Consider the following 22,453-nt stretch of genomic DNA (forward strand, 5'->3'; position numbering starts at 1 on the left):
TTAATGTATCAAACGGGACTTGCCACTTATAGAGGCTCGATATAGTGGGGCTGTCATGAGAGACTTGAAGGCAGCAGCTGTGTTTAACTGTAATAAATCACTCACAGTCTTGTACTTGACTATATATTCCACAATGGGCATGCCTCCGTCGTCCTGCTTGACCAGCCCCAGCCTGTAGGCCCTGCCCATGTCCCTCTGCCCGTGGACTGCTGGCGGACTCGGCTCTCCTGAGGAAGACATGAGGCAGAGGCTTCAGCTGAGATGTAAAACAATATGTCTTGTGTGTGTGTGTGTGTGTGTGTGTGTGTGTGTGTGTGTGTGTGTGTGTGTGTGTGTGTGTGTCTGTGTGTTGGAATGTGCATTCCCAAGGAGGGGAGCAGGTGGCAACGTGAGATATGAGATAAGGATGCAGTACAAGGAGAAATAAGGTTTAAAGCTGAATTAAATTCGTATTACAAGGTAACTCCCACTGCCTGGCTATAATTAATGTTGACTCCAGGTTTTTATTATTCACTGTATTTTGCTAATTGGGTCTTCTTTCTAACATTCATTCTCAGAAGCTGCACTGCTGTATAATATTAAGGATGGAAACACTTTTCCTGTGGCCTTGCCTGGATTTACTGCAATCCCACCGTGCCAGATTGCTAGAATAAATAAAATGCTTATCGTAAACCCCTGCAGTGCATAATTTTTAATGCAGCAGTTTTACATCAAGACACAAATTTGACAGGATCTATTTCCAAGCCCAAATAATCTGAATTCATATCAGAGAAACAGGAGCAGGAAGCCGTCTCTGATAGAAACATGGCAAGGCTGCAGAGGATTGCAAATAGGCTTCATTTCACTAAGGTGCTGGTGCCTTGAATAGATTCCTGAAGAATGTTTGCATTCCAGTCGCGTGTCTTTATTATGATCTATAGTTTCCATAGATCTTTTATTTAATCTGTATTTTCTAACCCTAACAGCTGATATATGCCAGCAGCTAACAATTAACCCAGTGTAACTACTATCAAACTATTATATATTAATAATATATTATTTCATTCCATACGATGTGGTCAGAAATGTACATATACTCCTCATGGCCATGAATGTCATGGTATATTTGGACTTTTAATGATTTCTTTGAAGTGTTCTTTTTCCAGGGCAGAGTGATTGTACAGCATACATCTTTAATAACTTACTAATTGGGTGTGCTGTTCACGTTTGTTTTTTGGGGGAATTTTCTAGCAAGTTGTACTTCAACCAGACGCTTTTTGCAGCCATCAACAAGTTTCTGGCATAATTCTTGCTGGAAATTTGACCACTCATGCCCATGACCAGTGGATGTAAACTTTTGACCACATCTGTATATGCGACTGATTCAGATTTGAATAAGTAAGCGGACTTACGGATGGGTAAAGTCTGGAAGGTCTCCGTGTGGCTGAAGTCGCCCTGGCCCTTTCCGTTGACAGCTGCCACTCGAACCTCGTATGTTGTGTTGGGCTCCAGTCCTGTCAGCACAACTGTGGCTGCAGAGACACAGGAACAACATCGTGTCACCTGGAAGCAAGTGGTGACCATCCATCATGCAGATAGCAAAGCAAGTCATTAAGAAAGGGAGCTGGTTATCTTTCAGAGGGTTTCCAATGTCGTTGGAAGACAAGGAAAAAAGGGGAAATGGCAGCCTGCTGCCTGTTGTTTAGACCCCTCCACCTAGTATCCACCTGTAGGCTCCTGTGCCTATATGACTTCCCAACTTATTTGCAGGAAGTGTAGATCCCAAACTTTAATAGCTATATTCTGCTGCTAATAAATTATTCAAAATCTCACTTGTCTGACTGAAATATGTTCAATGGTTTATTGACCGGTTAAAACTAACTAGTTTAGACAGTTTGGCAGAGCAGGCTTTTATAATAGAGAGAGAGTTGGTGTGGTGGGAATAATGGTGCAAACTTATAAAAATTGTGGACTTTTCTTTTTTCTTAAAAGGAAGGTATTATACACTCTTGAGCACATGAATCCCAAACACTTCTAGAGACTTCCTGTAGAGAAGGTAACTGATGATAACTCCCTCCCCACTTCCAAGAACTACCCGGCATTCATCTTTTGTTGTTGTTGTTGTTGTTTTCACTGACACTATTAATAGGAACTGTGAACTAATGTAATTGCCAGCCGGTGGTTGGTAGTGAAACATGGGCTCTCGCTGTCGTCTCGTATTTTCTCATAATCCTACTTCAACCTCTTCATTTTCGCTCCAGATTGCTTCGCTGCAGCGGATACCGAGTAGCAAGCTGAAGGGAATTTCGTGCAAGGATTTTTATATTTCCCCCTGATGAGCCACAATCACACTGTATTTCCAACATATCATGTAGGCGCAATAAAGTTTGGACTTCACTGCTGGTTCATTTCTCTCTGTTTTGTTCTAGAAGGGTCAACATAATAGCTGTTTGCACTTTTTTAATGGTGGTGGCCATTGATGAATTCATACTTCTGACAATTTACTGTACATTTACAGCTGGACCAATCACAGTAACACTCAGGTCTCTCAAGGTTAGCTGAAACAAGAGACCTTAAGATTGAGTTGTATGAAGTACAGTAGTTAATAGATCCTGAAGCACAGACAGGAAAAAAGGAGGGCACAATCAACCGTTCAAAGAGTTAAGAAAAGTATGAAAAAGTTCCTGCAGTCCAAAAGCATCTACATTAAGAATGGCATTAATTAGACTAGTACTGATACAGCAGTTTTCTGGCCTTACTGAGCAGTCATAGAACTTTTTACACTATAAACTACATGCAAAGTCACATTTGAAAGCCTTTTAAAGTGTCTGTGTGGTTCAGCATCTTGCCCAAGGACTCTTTGACATGAAGACTGGAAAAGCCAGGAATTAAACACCGACATTGTGAAACTTCTACCACCATACTTACAACCGTTTAAATTGATCTATTGCACTTGTTTGTTTGTTCTTTATATTGACTTAAATGCATTATTAGTGTTTAGTCTGTGAAATATAGAGAGCTAGATGCATGCAATGAAAGTTAGATTTTCTATCTATCATGGGTCATTTGTTCCAAGAATAAAAGCATTAACTGTGGTTCTAAAATATAAGGGAGCAACCACTTGACTCTGCTAAATGATCAATAATGAAAAACATAAGAAGATTTAGAAACTCACCTTCAACAAAGTCATAGCAAACAGTGTAGTGGAAGAGTACATGTGCCTCTGACTCTAATGAAACCGCAGTAAAATATCAGATAGAATATTAATACGATAGTAACTCGGAGAACTGTGCAATGCGTCACATTCGTACTGTAAATTACATCTAATATTGAGGAAAACAGGCAATCTCATTATCAGACCACATTACAGATTCCTATTTAAATTCTACAGTCACTTGAGCCCATTTGCATAACCGTCACAACTCAGAAAATCCGGGAGAGAGTGTGTAGTGTAATGAGCTTGAGTGAAAGTTGTTGTTTTTGTTAGTCTGCACAAATTAAATACTTGACTGGTAATAGGTGCTTTTGCAGTTCTTTAGTCCTGGAACTGAAAACAAATTCTGCAATTTGCAGCCGTGCTAGGTTCATTCCAGGCTGTAAGCGGACATTTCAATTTGGGCAGAAGCATTCAAATGAAACGAGGCCAGGCGTCTCATTATATGGAAGGGTTTATTGTGTAAGGATTTTCTGCTGAGGTTATCTGAAATGGCTTCTATGATTATATGACGCCACTTGGTGTGGCTTGTAATTAGTCAGGCTCATTTTTTAATATTTCTACTTTCGCATACAGAGACAAATTTATCTATATTAAATTGACAATCTTGTGCGTTGTTCCTTTGTTCTTCTACACTATCTGCTTATATATGTCTATATGTGATATATGTATTTTTTTTTAAGTTCACTGCTAAAGTGCTACTTCCTATTTAGTATTCACCTCACTGCATCTCCATACTGTAATTGACTCTGAAATGAGGGGATATTAGTGATAAGCCCTTCAGGTTTGTCAGACCCGCTTATCACCCGACCATTCGTCCTCTGGCTTTCATTTTCCATCCATCCATCTATCCATCCATCCTTCACCTCATGGTGTACTTTCCACCAACAGGCTCAGAAATCAATTTGCAGTCATAAAGCATAGGAAGAGGAGGAATGCGATCTTTCAGCTCAGACAGGTTCTGCGGCACTCCCCATGAGGTGTTTGAGTTTCGTCATGACCCAACAACATCTCAGGGCCAAGGCTTTGAAGGAGCACATGGCAGCTCATGCAATACGGTCGAAACCGTATTGCATGAGGTGTTAGTTGGTGTATGTTAGGCAGACAGAGAGAAATATTGATTTAAGCTAGATAGGATAATCTGGTGTGTTGAGGCATAATCTTCGCAGTCTGATAACTAAGTTTGAAACTGTGTGAACAGCTTTCTTTATATTCAACCGAGTTTGAGGAGGTCATTTAAATATTTGAGTTTATTGATTAGTTTATCGACATAGATTAAGTTGACAATGCTTTCACAGTAAATTATTTACATTTCTGTTTTTTTTAATGTATTATTTAGATAATTTAATATTTATGTACTCATCTTTAAAACAGTGAGAATAACGTAACTGTTGTGTGGATCCCTCATATTTACTCATTGACTCTATATAAAAGATCCTGAGTTCACTTATTGTTTGTGAAGTTGAAGCATCAACCTGAGCTTGATTGGTTACATTGTAACCCAGGTTCTCTGAGGGGAGAGAATATCGTGCCACTCTAGTTATTCTACATCTACGGCACTTGACAGATGTTGACATGGTAATTCCAAAACATATATGTAGGTGTTGGATTTAGACATAAAGCACTTGAGTGCATAGCATAAAAATACACTTTGGCCTCTAGTGTAAAGTGTGTGAAGACTAGAAAGGTGGTATATAAATCCCATTCTACTTCATCACCTTCCTGGTTCCTGTTACTTCATTTAGAAGTAACACAGCATGCCAACATGTTAGTAATGTGCTGTGTAGCAGATGCTCCTTCATAATCAGTTCTATACTAGACAGGACTGTGATTGCCAAAATGATCATCAAGTTCTGTTAAATAAGACATGAAACAACCAACTATGACTACAAACTTCTTAGGAAAGTCTTTACTTAGGTTGTATATTAAGTAAGAATTGGGTTTACTTAATGACGGACTTCAGTGTAGTCAGATAACCTTTTCAAATCATGATTTTTTTATTCCAAAAAAAATTTATAGAAAACTGAAAAACACAGAAAACACATGAAACCTGAAAAATAAGAAAGCATTTTACACATCATTAGACTGTAGAAAACTCACGAGGCTTAAAGTGAAAATATGAGTAAGAATCAGTTTTTGACAGTGTTTTCAACTTGCTGGTATATGCTGGTAAAAAATCTCGAGATTTCCATAAAATAAGCTGAGAATGTAGATAGATTAATGCTTTTTCGTTGATCTGATAAAATTCAACCTGCCTGAGCCACAAAATGTAAATGGATATGGAAAAGAGTTGAAGAGGGCTTTTAGTAGACTTCACAATAACAATATGTAATGGGGTCAAACTTAACAGCGGATAAATGTTTCTCCCATTTCACTTAGTCAGTGTATATTACAGCGATTTTTAGGGAAGGTAACTGGCGTAAAAAAAAAGAAAAAAAAAAAAGCGAAAGCTGTGAATAAAAATAAAGTTTACACTTACTCTGGACACTGTGTGACTTGACATCCCTCCAGTCCTGTGAGCCCACCTCCTTGTACTGGACCAGGTAGTAGTTGATGGGAACGCCTCCATGAGAGTCTGGCTTCATAAATGTTACGGTCGCTAAGCGCTGGGAGACAGCTGACAGACGAACTGAGTATGGATTCGATGGCGCGACTGGAAACACAAAAACATAAAGGCATGAGACAAACAAGCAGACAATTTCCATTTAGTTATTTTCCTTTGCAAGCTTGTTGTTTTGCTATGAAATAAGCCTTGTCTAATCCACTTGCATGGTGTCAGAAACTGAGAATCCTGTTTCACAAACTTAGGAATGAATTCAAAACAACCTTTTCCTTTGCCTTATGCACTGAGTGTGTAGAGAAAGGAAAAGACTGAGCAAGGCTGAAAGCACCAGATATAACCTTTAAATTATTTTTCAGTTGTCATGCATCAACATCATTCATCATGCAACTATTACTTAGGAGTAAATCTGCGAATACTTGATGAGGAATCAAAACTACAAACATGGATCTAAACACTGTTCTCGTATTTGTGTTCTTAGTGTTCGAAGGTGCATCTCACATTCATTCCAGCTCTTTTGTTTTACCCATTATATCCCACTAACCTTTAACCTACCTAGCACTGCAAACATCGCTAGTGTTGACGAATGTACCAGCCACATTATTAATGGCTAAAGAAAACAAACTATAAAGCATTTAAAGTGTTTATACATTATGCAGGCAATACATCCCATTGTTGGTGGGATATTTCAGTCTAGAACAAAGAGGCAGAAAGACTGATTGACTGACTAAGATTTCCACTCCCATCAGCTGATGAGAAGCAAGCACCAGCTGATGGCCCCGCTGATACCCTTCTACACATCCTACTACCCAAGCTACTGAATTTGCTCCTAGCTTTGCAAGCAGCTTTGCAACCCACCTCCACAAAAGCTCATTGTTTTCATGATGTGTGTGAATGATCAGCCATTCATGTCATTCATACCTAACTCTGACATTTACACAACAATAACCAACTGCACTGAATGTATTTTTGATCGAAGATAAATGGCACAGTACCCCTGTAATAAAACTAAAGACAGACATTGTAAAAGATTATTTCTATATTTGGTAAGCTTTCAAGGGTTATTTAGGAGAGATGTAATAATTCATCTTATGCAACGCCTGAGAGGAGCCCGTGTACTTTAATTTCAGGTGAAAACATAACATTTCTATTTCATGTAGATTAAAAGTGTAGGAGCTGTGTTAGTCTTTTCTTTTAGCTGGAACAGACAGGAACAGAATCTATTCTGCGCAGGATGAGGATAAATATATTAAGAAATGGCCATGATGTCAGGTTTCTGTAAGTAATTTTTGTTGTACTTCATTTCTTTGCTAGTTTTCCCTCCTTTGTGTCACCCGTGTTTAGTGTGCAACACCTTAGCCTTAGCCTTCCTTGATTCCTAGTTTGTTTAATTGCTGGAGTTCTGCTTTTTTAAATCCAGTTGTGGGGGATATTTTTTTCGTCTGTTTATATAGACACTGTGTTTTGCCTGCGTGCTGCTCCACCTGTCTCCCTGTGCATGACCACTCCCTCGTTGCGGGTTAAATAGTTGGATTATTGGACTATAAATCCGTTCTCCTGCTGTTGCCTCCAAGATTGTTATAGAACTGGGTGGCAATATGCAGTTTTAGCACATGTGGCCATCTTTGTTCTCCTTGATATCAAGCTCACTGCAATAACTGCTTCTGCATAAGACCTCTGAATATATTTCCTGCACAAATAAACCTCGACTCCAAAAACTTCCTGACATCTCTGCCATATTAAACCTAGCTCGCTCTAGACTCTAGCAATTTAATATACAGCAACTTATCTTATTTTCAGGTAAGTTGCCACATCACTTGACTGCATCACTTGTCCTTGGATATGTTTTTGATGTGACTCAAGTTGTTTTGGTTGTATTAGTGATTCTCACTTAAAACATCAATGCAACATTCAGAACAGTTTGACTCACTACAAACACACTTTCACCCTCAGATTCTTCTATCAGCTTATGATCGAGCATTGAAGGCAGTGTATTCTATATAAGGTACGTCTCAAATATCCATTAATAACACAAACATGTTCACAGTGTGTTTTCTTGCGTGTGCCTGAGTGTGAGTGTGTGTGTGTGTGTGTGTGTGTGTTGTAAGAGTCACAAACTCTTCTAAAACCTATTGTTTCCTGCAAGACGACATTTTTGGTCAGCTTTTTGCTCACTACTTTTTTCTCCCTTAGCCAGAGCAATTCAATCTGCACTAAAGATAATTAGACTGCACTATTGTGTATTAGCCCGCGCTACCGTAAATTAGGGAGTACTTCAGTTAAATAGCGAGGGGTATGGTAAATCAGCCAGCACTATTTGAGATTAGGCGAGGCTGAATAGGGGTTGGGAGTTGTAGTGGAATTTATCTTCCTGAGAATTGCAAATAAGGCTATTACCATTAGCAGAGAGGTAGAGGGTTACAAAGTAGTTGAACGGCTGGAGTTACTGGGAGAGCGGTTATTGAAAAGGTGCAGGGTCCCTGAGACGTCCACACGTTCTGGTCTTGAAATTGAGTTGGTAGTCTCATTAGCGCATTAGTGGCAGTTCTGCAGACTCACCTGCCTGGGCCAAAATGAACTCCTGGTATCGAACTCCAATGTTGTTTCTGGCCGTGCAGTTGTAGCGGCCAAAGTCTCTGTCGGACATAGGAGTCACCTGGACGCAGATAAACAATACAGTCGATCACAATTCATATTAAAACTAAAGATTTCACTTGGACTTTTCTGCTTTGCTCCAACTGTGCTCGATATATAACTGTGCTTTATATACTAAACATGCACTGAATAATGTGTTTTTGGTGTTTATAGGACTGATTTGAAACAGAATTATACTGATATGCTTTGGCATGACCTTAAAAAACCTTTCAGTGGGGCTGATTTAAGACAATTCTGCAAAAACAAGATGATCAAAATCTTCCACAGCCTTGTGAAAGACTCGAATGCTTGATTGCTCTTCTTGCTGACAAAATAACCAGTTATTAGGTTTGGGGGGTGATTACTTTTTCACACAGGCCCATGTAGATTTGGATAACAACTTTTCCTGTAATAAATGAAATCACCATTTAAAAACCGAGTATGGGTGTCTAGTTTTCAGTTAAAAGCATCCTTCATGATAAACTATTCACAATGACCACCACTGGGGTTCCGCTTACTTCCATTAAACTGGGCTGCCAATAGAAACATCAAAATCCGAATTTTGTCAGATTTTTAAAAACTATATCAGTGTGAGTAACTCTTCATAAAGATCCATCAGAATTTATTTTCTTTTTAAACTGATTAAACTACAGGTCTGTAGTTTACTGTTGTTTTAATTTTTTATTTTATTGTTTTTTCCCCTCAAAGAAGAAAATTCAATCCATTGCAAAAACTCTATTTCTTTTGCACCTGTTTTATAAACCACGCTGACAGACTCATTATTAAACTTTCAAACACACTTTTTGTCTCGTGGTTATCTGACCGCCACTGGAGGACTTGAGCTCACCTCCAGCACAGACTTGCCCTCGGCGCTGTGCACCCTCATGTTGGCGGTTCCCTCTGTGGAGATAGTGAAGCGCTCTCGCCTCCACAGCATGGTGGCAGGTGGGTTGGACATCACGTCGCAGCTGATGTTCACCGGATTCCCCTCCCATGAATAATAAACGGTGTGGTTGGTCAGGAACTTTGGTATATCTAAACAAAAAAGAGTAACGTCACGTCTTGCATCCACCTCGTTTACATGGAAAAGGAGCTTTTCTTATTTTTTCGCACTAAAACGAGACCTGAATTGCTAAATGAGTAATTGCTGGTGTGTCTGGAATTTGTGGCAGCCAATTAAACACTCAAATCAAAGGTGGAGCTGTGCTGGATGATCAAAGATGTAAAAAAATAAATAAGTAAATAACTTGCTGAGGCTTCACCTTAAAGAGGAGACGGGGGGGAAGCATTTAATTGCTGCTTCCTCAACTCCTTCGGCAGTGTAAAAAAAGAAAAACTTAATTGAGGCTACCTCAAGCTATGGGTGGGGGTCTCCATTGCGATTGTGTCCCCCAAGAATAGGAATAAAGCATGCAAACAGAAGCTCATTGGCACCGGCAAATAGAAAGGGCAGTAATGGACGACTGCAGCGGCGAGCTGTTGTGCGGATTTCTTTCGGCCCGGTCGGCCCCGCTCAGTCGGAGAGGCATTATGGTTGTTTTATGCTCGCTTGCAGGATTCCATTAAAGAGATTGATGCCTGGCTCTCTGTCACAGCCGAGGACGTGTTATCCCCCTGCAGCCTGCAGTGACTTAGTAAATGAGTTCATTAGTTCGGTGGCAACGGCTGGCTCAGCCCCTCCACACTCAGACTCACAGCCCGTGTCTCTGTGCAGAGCGCGGGAGCGAGTTGTCAGCTGTGGCTCCAGCAAAACAAGTTTGCAGTGTAATGACAGCAACTTTGCTTCACGGTTAGAGAGTGGGTGCACGAATTTGAGATTGTTTTTTTCCTACAAGTTTTTCCTAAAATGTCAACTTTTCAGGAACCGTGCAAAACAAAATTTTGAGGGGAATCCGTGAACTCAAAAAGTCACCTCAGCCTGAAGAGGAGAAAATTGGTTTGCATGTGACAACGCAGATATGGTCTTCATTTTTCCCTCGCTGTCTCTTTGGATATATTTGTTTGCCTGGCCTAGCTCTTTGTTGTTCCTCTGAGCTTCAAGGTGGAATCAATTGCTACCCAAAGAAAAAGGAAAAAAAAACCTCCACTGAGCCTCGCTACTAATGAACCTAATCATTCTGAGGCCAAAATGGAGATCTTTGCTTCAGAGCTCATTAAGCAGGGGGAGAGCCCGCCCCAAATAACCCCAAACAACCAGCACTGAGGAATGGATGCACTCGTTGGGAAGTAGCAGAGCTGTCAGCAGGAGAAAAAAGAAAGGCGATGCATGATATCCTCTCACTAATTAACCCTTCTGGAGGCAGTGTGCATGGTGGGTGACTTGTTTATAATGATATAATGCATTTCAGAAGGGAAAAAAATTACAACAAAATGGAATAGCCAGACTACAAAAAGAATTATTAGAACTGAGCGTGAGTGAACTTTTGAACTCTGCTTAAATGTGTTTATGTGTCCCATTTCCACAGCAAGGACCGCAAAGAGCCGATAGAAAGGCAGAAAGGAGAAGCTTGTAAGAGGCTGTAACAGGTGACCAGGGCTCTGCAAAAACAACACTCCTCTGCATTTTACCCACAGGCAATGTTAGACAACTTGTTGCTTGAATATCTCCAGTTCTAGGAAGCCTGCTGTGGACTGCATGTGCACTCTAACAAAAAGTGCGTGCATGGCGTTTAATGGGCGCGCTTACATTCAATGTCCAGGAACATGCTCTTCTGATGACCTCCGATCCTGCTGAGCGCCTCGCAGTCAAATCGACCCAAGTCGGAGAGCCTCACGCCACTGATGGTCAGCACCGACTTGCCATGACGCCCACGAACTTCAAACCTCCCATCCTGGCTCTGAGGACACAAACACAACAATAACTTTAAACTCAAATCCAAATGTAACAGACAGCTTAAATGGCAGAAGTTTCAAGTAGTAAAGTCAGCATATGTACTAGTAATCCCAATAAGCCTATAGATTAAGCTTCAGACTGTTCTAAACGCTTCATTTCAGACAGTTTTGTTTTTCTACTCTTGGATCTGTATAATGTCATGAAGCAGTAATATCTTTTTATGTGGTCATTTCAGACACACAAGTCTGGCTGAGACCACAGAAATCATAACCACATGCTGCTCAAACCTTCTGTTTGGGAGTGACAGGCGTGTCAAAGGAGAGTTCGATTCAAGCAAAACACAGAATGGAAATAAAACCAAACGCCCCAAATAAAAAATACAGCGGGTCGTCTTTGTGCGTCTTGTGAAGCTTAAAAAAATTTTCACTCTCTGACTTTTTCCCAAACAAGACACGGATTACCTACTTGGTCTCTTCTTACTGTCAGCACTAAAGCCTGTACTGGAGACACACACTGGGTCTCAAGTTATTGGACCTTAACTGGAAAACTGCCACCACTTCAATATACTACCCGCTATACTACAAGTTAATCCTTGACTCAAATATGTACAAGGTCCTCAATATGCTCATAGTCAAAAAATATTTAATTTTATTCAACACAGTAAAACTTGAAAAAAAATGTAAAAAAGTAAAAGAAACAGTAGAAACACCTTTCAACTATGTTATGAGTATCGAGACTGCATAGTTTGTCTACCAGAGGGCACTCTACAACTTTTCTGATGGAAACGTGTTTGAAAGGCTGTAAACGAGGGGTGTCCAACTCCAGTCCTCGAGAGCTACTGTCCTGCAGCTTTTGGATGCATCCCTACTGCAACACAGCTGAATCAAATGGTTGGATTACCTCTTCAGCATGCCATCAAGTCTGACAAAGCCAGTCATTTGATTCTGGTGTGTCGGAACAAGAATGCGTCTAGACTTGGGTGAACAAATAATGGCAAACAAGTACACAAATAAAATACACATAGCAAATGTTAGGGAAATGTTATTTATGTTTCATGTATCTGGAAGAAAAAAATATCGTTGAGTATCAAAATATTGGAATTTTAAATCAGCAAATATAAGTATCGGTATTGAAAAACTTCTATCAGTCAGAATTTACTCAACTGTATACCACAATAGCATAATTTAAAGTTAAATGTACTTCATTTCATGATAAAGTTTATAATAAATAAAAATATAAAATATAATTACAAATGATCAAGACTATTAAGACTATTTGCACACATCTTTTACATGATCGAGAGAACACATTCTTTTGTTTTGACCCATACATCACACAGTTACATGAAAGCTGTTTATATCAACATCTGAACAACATCAAGTCCACCTCCAAAGCTACATGGCAACCTGTTGCTCGCTACACCAAATCACACACCAATAGGAACCAAACATGAATATGAAACCAATATGAAATATTAACCACCTCACTACTATACACTGTTGGGATGGTTAAAGATGAATAATGATATGAGTCTATAAGACTGGCACTTTTCTGTATTTAGAAAAATACAGCATAGATTTGCAATTTAAACAAGAATGCATAAACTATATATCACAATATGTGGTAAACAAGTATACCTTAATATTATTAAGTTCAAATAAAAATGAAAACTTATATCAATTATAGTCATCGGCACTAATTTAGTGGTTTGAATTAGTTTGAGGCATCACATAAAAAACAAACAGAAATGAGCATGTGAAAAAACGATAAATCCAAACATGAATTCAAGCTTATAAAATCAACTTTTTAAAAATCCAATAAATATTTATTTACTGACCAGACTTAAAAGAAAACAGCCTTACGCCGTTAAAATACAGAAGATGCTTCAGAATATCAGTTAGTTTTAACAAACAGCCTTGATAAAGAAAATATTCGCACAGAGGCAAAATATGTGCCACTTTCTGAGGGATTTGTTGGTTGCAAAAAGAATCCAGATCTCTTTGTTTCACTCTGATGATCTTAGAGCAGATTTTAACAATGCTGTTCAGACTGTTGCGAGGCTGTGAACCCAGCTGATAAAAGAAAAACTCAAAAGAGTCTACGCTGCAGTGGCATCAGAAAATGTAATCAAGAATCTGTTCTCCTGAGTGCTTCTGCATCCATCAGTGTACGTAATAAAAAAGTAAGCGGTACTAGATGTATCCTTGCATACGCAGAGAGCCTGTGCACAATCCTACGGGGTCAGAGAGACGGTCATTTGCTTCCTGCTGTAATGGTTTTAGATGTTGTTCTTTACTGTTTTATTGTTTTTATTGGCTCACTCTAATCTGGCCAGGGGGAAAAAGTTGAAAATTAGCCATTCTGCCAGCACCTGTAGCTTTACAGTAATGCTGAATAATGTGCATTTTTTAAAAAACAGTTTGAATCATATACAGTCTCTCTTAGCGAGTTGAAACTCAGGTGATGGAATGAAGCCAGAAATGAAGGTCAGCTTCTAGCTGTGAGCCGTGTTTGTGATGCAGACTGTAATTCCTCATTACAACCCTATAGTTTTCACACAGTCATTGCATAACTATGGTTTACTGGGTTTAGACAACTCAACACTTCATAGTAGGAAAAGAGAAACTTCCAGACAGAATGGGGATGCTGAGCCTGGAGAAGACTATAGGTCCAACCGTGAATATGATACTATATTTCATTCATGGTTATGTAAAACTGAAGAAATGACAAAGCAGAATCCAGAAAGGCTTCAGGTCCGTCACCAACTAATTTAGAGAAAGTTGTTGGTCCAACTTTGTTCTTGCCACCGAGTGGTGGCCCCTTGATCCATTTTGACCCCTCCCTTTGCAGGCAATCATCACTTGTCACGAAGAGTCAGGGTTAATGCAATAAACTGTCGATTTATTACAAGGTCATTACATCTGTATGAAGACAGATAGTGTCAATTTGAAGCAACGGGTCAATTACGGCAGACGAGGCTATCATTCTAGTAATCGACATTCCCCCGTAATGAGAAAAAACACCTCAGGAGCATCCCCGCTGCAGACATGATACGGCCATAAGCCTTCAGACTGTTGCCATCAGATAACCTCCGTGACCCCGAGAAACTACTTTTCAGTGATGCTGCCTATGGACGCAGAGTTGATGCAATAGAGACCCGCAGCAGAGAATTTGAAGGTCACAGACAATAGGCAGAATAAGCGTTTCAAACATTGTTACCTTCCATCTCCGTTTCGGCTGATTTCGAAGATAATTTATCTCCTGTTGATGCAGAGAAAGACTCTATATCTTTGTGTTATGTGAAATGATATATCATCGCAACGTTAACACAAGCACAGGAAACACAAGTTTGATTCATTATTGCTACTTCATGTCATGAAGTTGGCTGACATTTATTTGAACATAAGGTATCGCCATGAATAGGAAACACAGCTTTAGTTGAGCTCTTATTATTCATAGAGGCTTGGTGTGCTGGAGGGTATTTTTAATGCAAGTACCCGCCACACCACATATGACACATTATGATAGCGATCTCTCCCGGCCTCTTGAAGCCTCCGTGCACAAAAAAGACAGCTATTAAAGGCAGCAGCAGATCATGATTGAGCTATCACTGCTAAGTAACACTGAAATGGCACACTGAAATAGACCCACATAATCAGCAATGCTTTGGGTTGTGTAGCTGTTTGTAGCAAGACAACAAAGGGATCATGATCAAGGACAGGTCTGAGGAGTGCAACACTGGTCAACAAATGCACTGACACATTCAAAGAAGCTTGGGATTGAGATGAATGTTAACCAAGCCAAAGTCCCAATCAGTCACGATACCGCTCCAAACATTCGTGCATCATTGCCAACTAATTAGTCAATTAAGAGTAAAAACTAGAAGAGATGGTTTTTGGCTCCAGGCTTGATTTAAAACAGGGTTCCAGTTAGTGTTGAAGGTGTTTTACTAATAAAGGAATTACAATTTGTGAAATAAAGGAGTGGGAAATCTGAGGCTGAGAGTCAAATAGAGTTTCTATGAAATCTGTTTAGTAGATGAATATGCCACAGTGCTTTGCAGCCTTTTGTAGGGATAACTGGAGGATAAAAAAAATAATGCTGTGGTGATACAAGTAACAATAGACATATATTTTCAGAACTATGATGTTTTGTGTTTTGACAGTCTGTGTTTTCAGTTAGTTATCTTCAGGTACTTAGCCACAGCTCAGTCCACACAAAGTAAGGCTTTATATGCAACACATTCTGATATTGACCGACGTAACCTTACTTACTGGCAGCAGCACAACAGAGCGATGATATAGAGGGATTGTGATCAGGGACACATTTAAGGGGAAGTTTTAAAATGTCTGGCTAAAAAAATAGACCACTATTAGCTTAAGTACTGCAGTTTAATTTCTGATTAGTCCGTTTATACATTTAAGTCCACAAGATTTTTTACAATTACACTTTTACAAACAAGAGTTTTGCAAACAAGCTTAGGATGTTCCCCCTCTGGACACACAGCGAGGATGTCAGGAGTCACTGCAGCCACTGCTGTTTTTATTCCACCTACTGGCAACCACGTGAACCTCACCAGTCTTATTTTTCTAACAGTACATGTCTTAAGCGTTACCAGTGAACAACTGTGGAACAACCTTTAACAATTACTAATACTTTAATACTTTGAACTCCTTTGTAAACAATGACTGCCTAAAGTCTATAACCCATGGACATCACCGAATACTACATTTCATCAATTGAGATACTCTTCCAGGAAGTCTCCTTTAGTTGCTGCTTGTTTGTGGGTCCCTCTCCCTTCAGTGTGGTTCTTAGTAAAAGCATGCTCTGTTGGGATGAGATCAGGGGACTGACTTGGCTTGAGTTACTCTTTGCCTTGAGAATTTCTTGGGTTGCTTATGCAGTTTGCTATGACTCATTATCCAGTTGCACTGTGAATCTCTGTCCAATTAGTTTTGCAACATTTGCCTGAATCTGAGCAGAGAGAATAAGCTCTGAATTCTAATTGTAGACTGACAATGATGCACCTACATCCTCAGGCGTATGGATCATTGATCTTCTGTGGTCTTTTAAGCCTTTTGGTCCTCCTGAGCTGGTACATTTAGTCTGTCATCAAATAAGTTAGTCAACTGTTCAGTTACCTCTGAGCCTCTTAAAATGGATTGGGATTGTGTATAAAAATGTCTGTAACACATAAACAATTAAACTCCTTGAATTAAAGCTGAAAGTCTGACCTTTTCTCGATTTGATGGAAGACCCAACGCGATGGTGTACAAAACTGACAAATAGACAAAACTTTTTAAAAAGTGTTACTATCAAAAAACATAGGGACCTGAATGCATATCACACATATATGTAAAAAGCAGACTTCAAATTCATACGTAATGCTAAAGTAATTTCTATGAGAAGGTGAGCCATAGCCCCAGGCTATGTCTACAGTAAATGACAAGATGAGCGTAGACAGAATTTTTCTAATAGGACCAAATAATATTTGACAACTTCTGTGATGAGATGGCGCACCATTTCTAGTTACAGCACTTTTTCAAATGAGAAAAAAATATACTTTTTCACCCTGCACACATAGCCACACGTAAATTGCATTACTCTTTCATCATGTGTTTTTTTTGGCAAAATTATTTGTACAGCCGCCTGGACGGTCACATAAGAAATAATAAGCCTAAACATAATATTTCCACATATAGCTTTAGTTTAACATGGCACACAAACCCCAGGCTCATGGGCGAGTTTGAGTTTGAGCCTTTCATCCACCAAAACCTCTTCTTCATGTTGATCTATACGTCTTACAGGTCTAGCTGCGCTTTCGTACTCCACCTCACCACCCGTATATTACATTTGTAGCCATAGAAACTAGGAAAAGGAAGGTTTATTTTAAATATGTTCCTTTTTTTTTGAGGCCATCACCCTTCTTCTGTTTTATGTCTGCATTGCTGAAATCTGCACATGCCCATTTGCATTTTTCTGTATTCCAATCTACTTGCATGTTTGAATACTGAGTGTGTATTTGTGTGTACCTTCTGCACACCTTCATAGATTTCCCCAGTAAATCAATGCACATCCTGCCCCTTCTACTGCCCTCCTGTCACACCTCCTCCACCCCCCCATCTCCCCACCTCAGGTAATACTCATTATGTGTCTAAGCCCCATAAGCCTCGGCCCTGAAGCCCCCTCTTCTGAATCACACACTCTTTATGTTGTCGCTCGTAGACTGCTTGGGCATTATCCTGTTTAGAATGGCTTATCTTTGCTCTTATCATCGCAATACTATCAACCAATGAGGTGAAGCGGCGTTTAAAGGCTCAGATCTGGTCTCTTTGTGCTGCCACTGCAGACTTTGCTTGTTTGCCTCGCCAGCTGAGGTCAATGGGATTGAGAGTGTGTGTGTTGAATAGGAATGCTGAGGGGGAAGGAGAGGAAATCTTCGAGGAGAGAGCTTCTGAGTCAGGAAATTACTCGCTAACCCCGCCGCCTCCCCGCAATCCATCCACCCCCCCGTCTCTGCCAACTGACAGGGTCTGTGTCTAGAGACGAACTCAGCCCCCAAAGCACAGCCTGTTTGATATGCAGCTCAGTCGGACAGCGAGGCGAGCGGCCAGAAGCAAACACAGCAGCGACATGCACGCCCATGAACTGCACATACGTGTTGCTGCAACGGCACACTCACTGCAGGTACTCTGTGCACACGAGCAGCAAACAACATAAAGACATACATTATAAGGAAAGAGAAAGAAGGGAGTTTAAAAGGACGGGGGAGATGACTAGTGGACAAACAGGCAGGCATGAGCAGGCACATATGAAATCCTGTCCATATCTGATCCATAGTTTCACAATAAAAACCAGGCTTGTGATGTTCCACATCAAACACATGAAGCTATATCTGAAATGCAATCTCTCAAATGGAATTCTGGAGCCTGTTCCAGTGTTATTTCAGTCCAATTGTTGGAGAGTTTTCAGATATTAAAAATGTCAGCTGTAAATGTCAGCGAGGATGGAAACACAGCTAGTCTAATTCTGGCAAGTGCAGCTAATTCTAACAGTTGGGTGCTGGGGCTGAACACAGGGGTCTTCATATTTGCACAACTATAATGATTACTGCATCACCTCAACCTCAAGACAACAACAAAATGACATTTAATAATGGCTTCTTGGTTGAAGGAAATGGAGGCCAACGAGGGGTTTCACATGGGATGCGACAGGAAATGATTTGCTAGACACTGCTATTATCTATTTTTGACTGCTGCAGTGACTGAGGGCCTGACTGTCAGGCAAGAGACTTCAGGCTTAACCCTGATGTCTTACTGGCCAACAGTGGTTCATTTCTTTCTGAGTACAGTGCCTCTGTAACTCGAGAGACTGGAGAAGTTATCTTTGAGATAACAAGTTAACTGACTGATCAATTGTCTTGGAAAATAGCTTCAAAATTCCTTGAAGAGAGTAAGAGGCTTTTTAGTTTTTAGAGACCAAAACCTTTTGGCTTTCTCTGACAAGCGTCAGTGAGGGAAAATGTCTCTGAAAGGGTGGAACGTTTGTGCTTGATGCCACCAATTTCAGAGCAACTTCATTGTTCTTTAGGGCCTATTACAGAAATACAGGTTTGAGACACAGACTCATTGGCACTAAGGCCTTCTGCCTGTTGACCCTGCAAGATTTGAAAGAAGGCCTGCTGGAGGAATTCTACCGTATTGATAAAAAGTCTTGAGCCACCCTTTACTTCTTCATATTTTGCTTGGAAAAATTGGAAAGAGGTGCATGGATTTATTGAAACATTGGGAAAAATATATGGAAATGCAGTATATGAGGCAAAAACAGAGTTTGTACAAGTCTAACAATCTTAAAAGTCAATATTTGGTGTGACTGTCTTTATTCTTCAACACAGCCTAGGCTCTTTAAAGTTGAAATTCATTCATCACACATCGCTTTGAAACTGACACACGGACGCTTACAGATGTTCCAGAAATCAGTTGCTAAGGTAACCTACCAATATAATTACTACAAGGTCATATGTTAATCAACAGTATTCATTATTCTCACTGGTAGTTGCTTCAGTCGCTCACTCGGGAGTTGAGAAAATTTTATGTCAAGTGCGACCTACTTTCTACAGTCTCGGGTCACCACGTCGCTTCCAGTGTGTACGCAGCTTTAGGAAAGCTTTCTTGTCATTTCTTCAAATAATCTTCAGGAATAGTTCTCCAGGCTTCTTGAAAGACATTAAAAGCTCTTCTTTGGATGTTTCTGCCTTCTGTTCTCTTTCAAGATGATCTTGCACTGTTTCACTAATGTTGAGGTTGAGGATCTGGGGAGGCCAATCCATGACTGACAGTGTTCTACTGTGTGTTCTTCTATCCAGGTATGTTTTTACGGCATTGGCGGTGTGTTTGGGGTCATTGTCATGCTGAATAGTAAAGCTGTTTTCCAGACACTTTCTAGATGGCATTGTATGGTGGATTATGGTGGATTCTCTGCTTATAATTCCATCAATTTTGACAAGATTTCCAACACCATTGGCTGAAACGGAGACTGGGACTTTGTTTTTCTTCCACATATCCAGTTTTTAAAGGACACACTGCAAACCATGCTATGTTTTTGGCTAGTAGCTCTTTGGAAATCAAGTTTTTATTATTTTCCATTGTATGAAAGGCTGATCATAACGAAGATATAATTTAATTTTTTTTAATCTTGTCTATTATGTGCAGGCATAAGACTGGTTCAGTCCATGAGCTAAGTGCCTGTGTGTGTTTGAATGATTTGTAGGCTGGTGTTAAGTGGCTTAACCCCAAACATTTTTTTTCCAGGTATAAGGAGTGGACTAAAAAGGCCTGAAAAAGCAGCAAATGTCTAAATCTTTGAAAGGACATCGAAAAGCGAACTAGTGCTCAAGACCTCCTAAAAAAAAGAAAGAAAGAAAAAACACTCAAAAAACCCACCAAAAAACAAGAATATCTGGCTCCTTCAAAGCAAAATACAATGAAATGAGCGGTGGTTCAAGACTAGCGCAGTACTATACTTTTATACTTTTTTTATTTTTCTTCAAAGCTGAAAGAATAAGGCTATATATGTCTTTCACATCCATAAAGTTAATAAAATGTGCCTGGAGATGACTATTGTCGGGACAATCACTATAAAAATAACATTGAATTGAAGTGAGTATAAACAATGAGCATCGTTTGAAGAGTGAAGCCACTGAGGAAGTGCTTTAAACCTGCATTCTTTCTAATGACAAGCCAGAGTTGATTCTTCTGGTTCCAGGAAAGGCATGCAACAGTACAAAAACTGCTACTTCCCTCTCTTGTTTTATGCCCTCCATAAACAATTTCTTCAAGGCTTTATGTTATCAGTCAGTAGTTTCAAGTAATTTTTAACCAAGCAATAGGTTTATTTTGTAAATGACAATTGCATTTAAAAATACTTTTGAAAAACTAGTTGTTACTGTATGAGCCCCACGCATCCTCTTGCAAAAGGGCAAGATAGCTAAAAGAAAAAAAAAGAGTCCATCCATCCATTTTCTTCCAATTATCCACTTTGGGGTTACAGTAGGGCTGGAACTACTCCCAGGTGTCACAGGGTAAGAGCAGTGGACACCCTAGATAGGTCACCAATTTGTTGCAGGGCTAACATAGAGAAACAGACAAGCATTCACAAACCTACGCCCAATTTAGAATCCCAAATTAACCTAAAATGCATAACTTTGGACTCAGACACAGATCCCACACAGAAAGGCCCCGGCCAGCTGGTGGATTCAAACTCAGGAATGGCTTGTTCTGGGGCAGTGGTGCTAACCACCACACCACTAGGTGAGATCAAAGTGGCTACATGCATTTATTACAAGCTAACACACATGGATTTATAATACATACAGCTCTAATTGCAGTGTGGTGTACTCACTGCCCCCTCAATGATTGGGGCAGTTACTTTGGTAACCCTGTCAAACTACACAGCTTTTCTTTTTCTTCAGCAACTGTGTTACTTTCAGTCTTTTATACACGTGCCTCATTATGTGGTTTGTACTTCTTGTGAGAAAACTGCAGCTTTATACCTGTCTGCTTTCTTTTTTCCATTTCAAAAACCTGGGTTTACTCGCCAGGTTATTAATGACAATGGTGTGACCGCTTAGAATATCTGCAGTCTTTCGGCACAGAGAAGTCAGGAAACAATTGGTTGGAGTCTTCTTATTTCAAGGTTTAGCTGTGAAATCGACAGTTGAATCACAGCAAATATGTCAATCTTTTCAGAAGTCATCTACGCAAAAGCACGGAGTTAATGACACTTGCTCTCCAGCCTTGGATATTCTGAATGACTACAACAGCAGACAGTAAGTTTGATCAGAAGCAAACGATACCAGAGGTGTCACAGATGCGCTGCCTCGATTCATAATTAAATTCCAGGAACTGCATCCCATTATGCGCTCATACCCTGGGTGAGCGTGTTAGCCTGACAAAGAATGAAAAGGACGGAAGCAACACTATGTAGTACGTAAAATTACATGCTGGACTTTCCGAAGCTTAACAACTCTAAACGGGAGACACGTGTGTGCCGGCTGGATATGCAGATTGGAGAGCAAATTGAGAGAGGAACATCCTGCTTTAAACCTAAATGACTGCTGCCATCCATCACGCCTCGCGCCGCACGACTCGTGTTTGTCTTTGCGTATGTTTAGGTGTGTTGGTTTGCACTGCGCATTTCCATAATTGCATTTGCTGTGGGAAGAGAAGCACTTACTCTCATTTTCGGCTGTGATTTATCAACCCGAGCGATTCGAGCCAATGCACACACTCATTTATCTCCGCGATGACCTTTTTCCCCAGCAAAAGGAACGGCTGCCATCTTTGTTTTTTGGGGGGTTTTTTTTCCTCTTTTTAAGCTGCTTCTTACCCCCTGTCATGGAAGCGAGTATGGTTTTGACATTGATGGCATGCCATTCAGGAATAATTACTATTTCAAGAAAAGGCTTCTTTCAGTTTGTCACTTGTGTGGCTGTTATTATGGAGAAAGTGAATAATGGATGCTGGGAGAAACAAGTAAAAATAGAAGCTTTGCGTCGCTTCGGTTAAACTTGATTGAATATAATGTCAGCGAGTCTGAGGGAGGTACTGAAGACAGAAGTACAAACTGAAAGATTTGCCCTGAAAACTTCAAGGTCCTGGCTTCTTCTTTGCGCTCGGGGCAACCAAAATAAAAGTGTTTACTGATTTCCCTTGAGATAATAATGTGAGTACAA

The 22,453-nt window shown here is 40.1% G+C and overlaps 1 protein-coding gene across 1 annotated transcript in view; it reads right to left on the reverse strand.

Moving 5' to 3' along the window:
* The window catches only part of LOC116310276 (neural cell adhesion molecule 2), a 373,150-nt gene that overhangs the window by 39,682 nt on the left and 311,015 nt on the right, over positions 1-22,453 (reverse strand). The window contains exons 9-14 of the mRNA XM_039606303.1: positions 11,074-11,224; positions 9,235-9,422; positions 8,313-8,409; positions 5,673-5,846; positions 1,392-1,511; positions 106-227 (exon numbers count right to left, since the gene is read on the reverse strand). Coding sequence (XP_039462237.1) covers positions 106-227; positions 1,392-1,511; positions 5,673-5,846; positions 8,313-8,409; positions 9,235-9,422; positions 11,074-11,224 — 852 coding nt within the window. The remainder of the gene's footprint in view (positions 1-105; positions 228-1,391; positions 1,512-5,672; positions 5,847-8,312; positions 8,410-9,234; positions 9,423-11,073; positions 11,225-22,453) is intronic.

This window comes from Oreochromis aureus, linkage group 23 (genome assembly GCF_013358895.1).
Source record: "Oreochromis aureus strain Israel breed Guangdong linkage group 23, ZZ_aureus, whole genome shotgun sequence".
Lineage (NCBI taxonomy): Eukaryota > Metazoa > Chordata > Actinopteri > Cichliformes > Cichlidae > Oreochromis > Oreochromis aureus.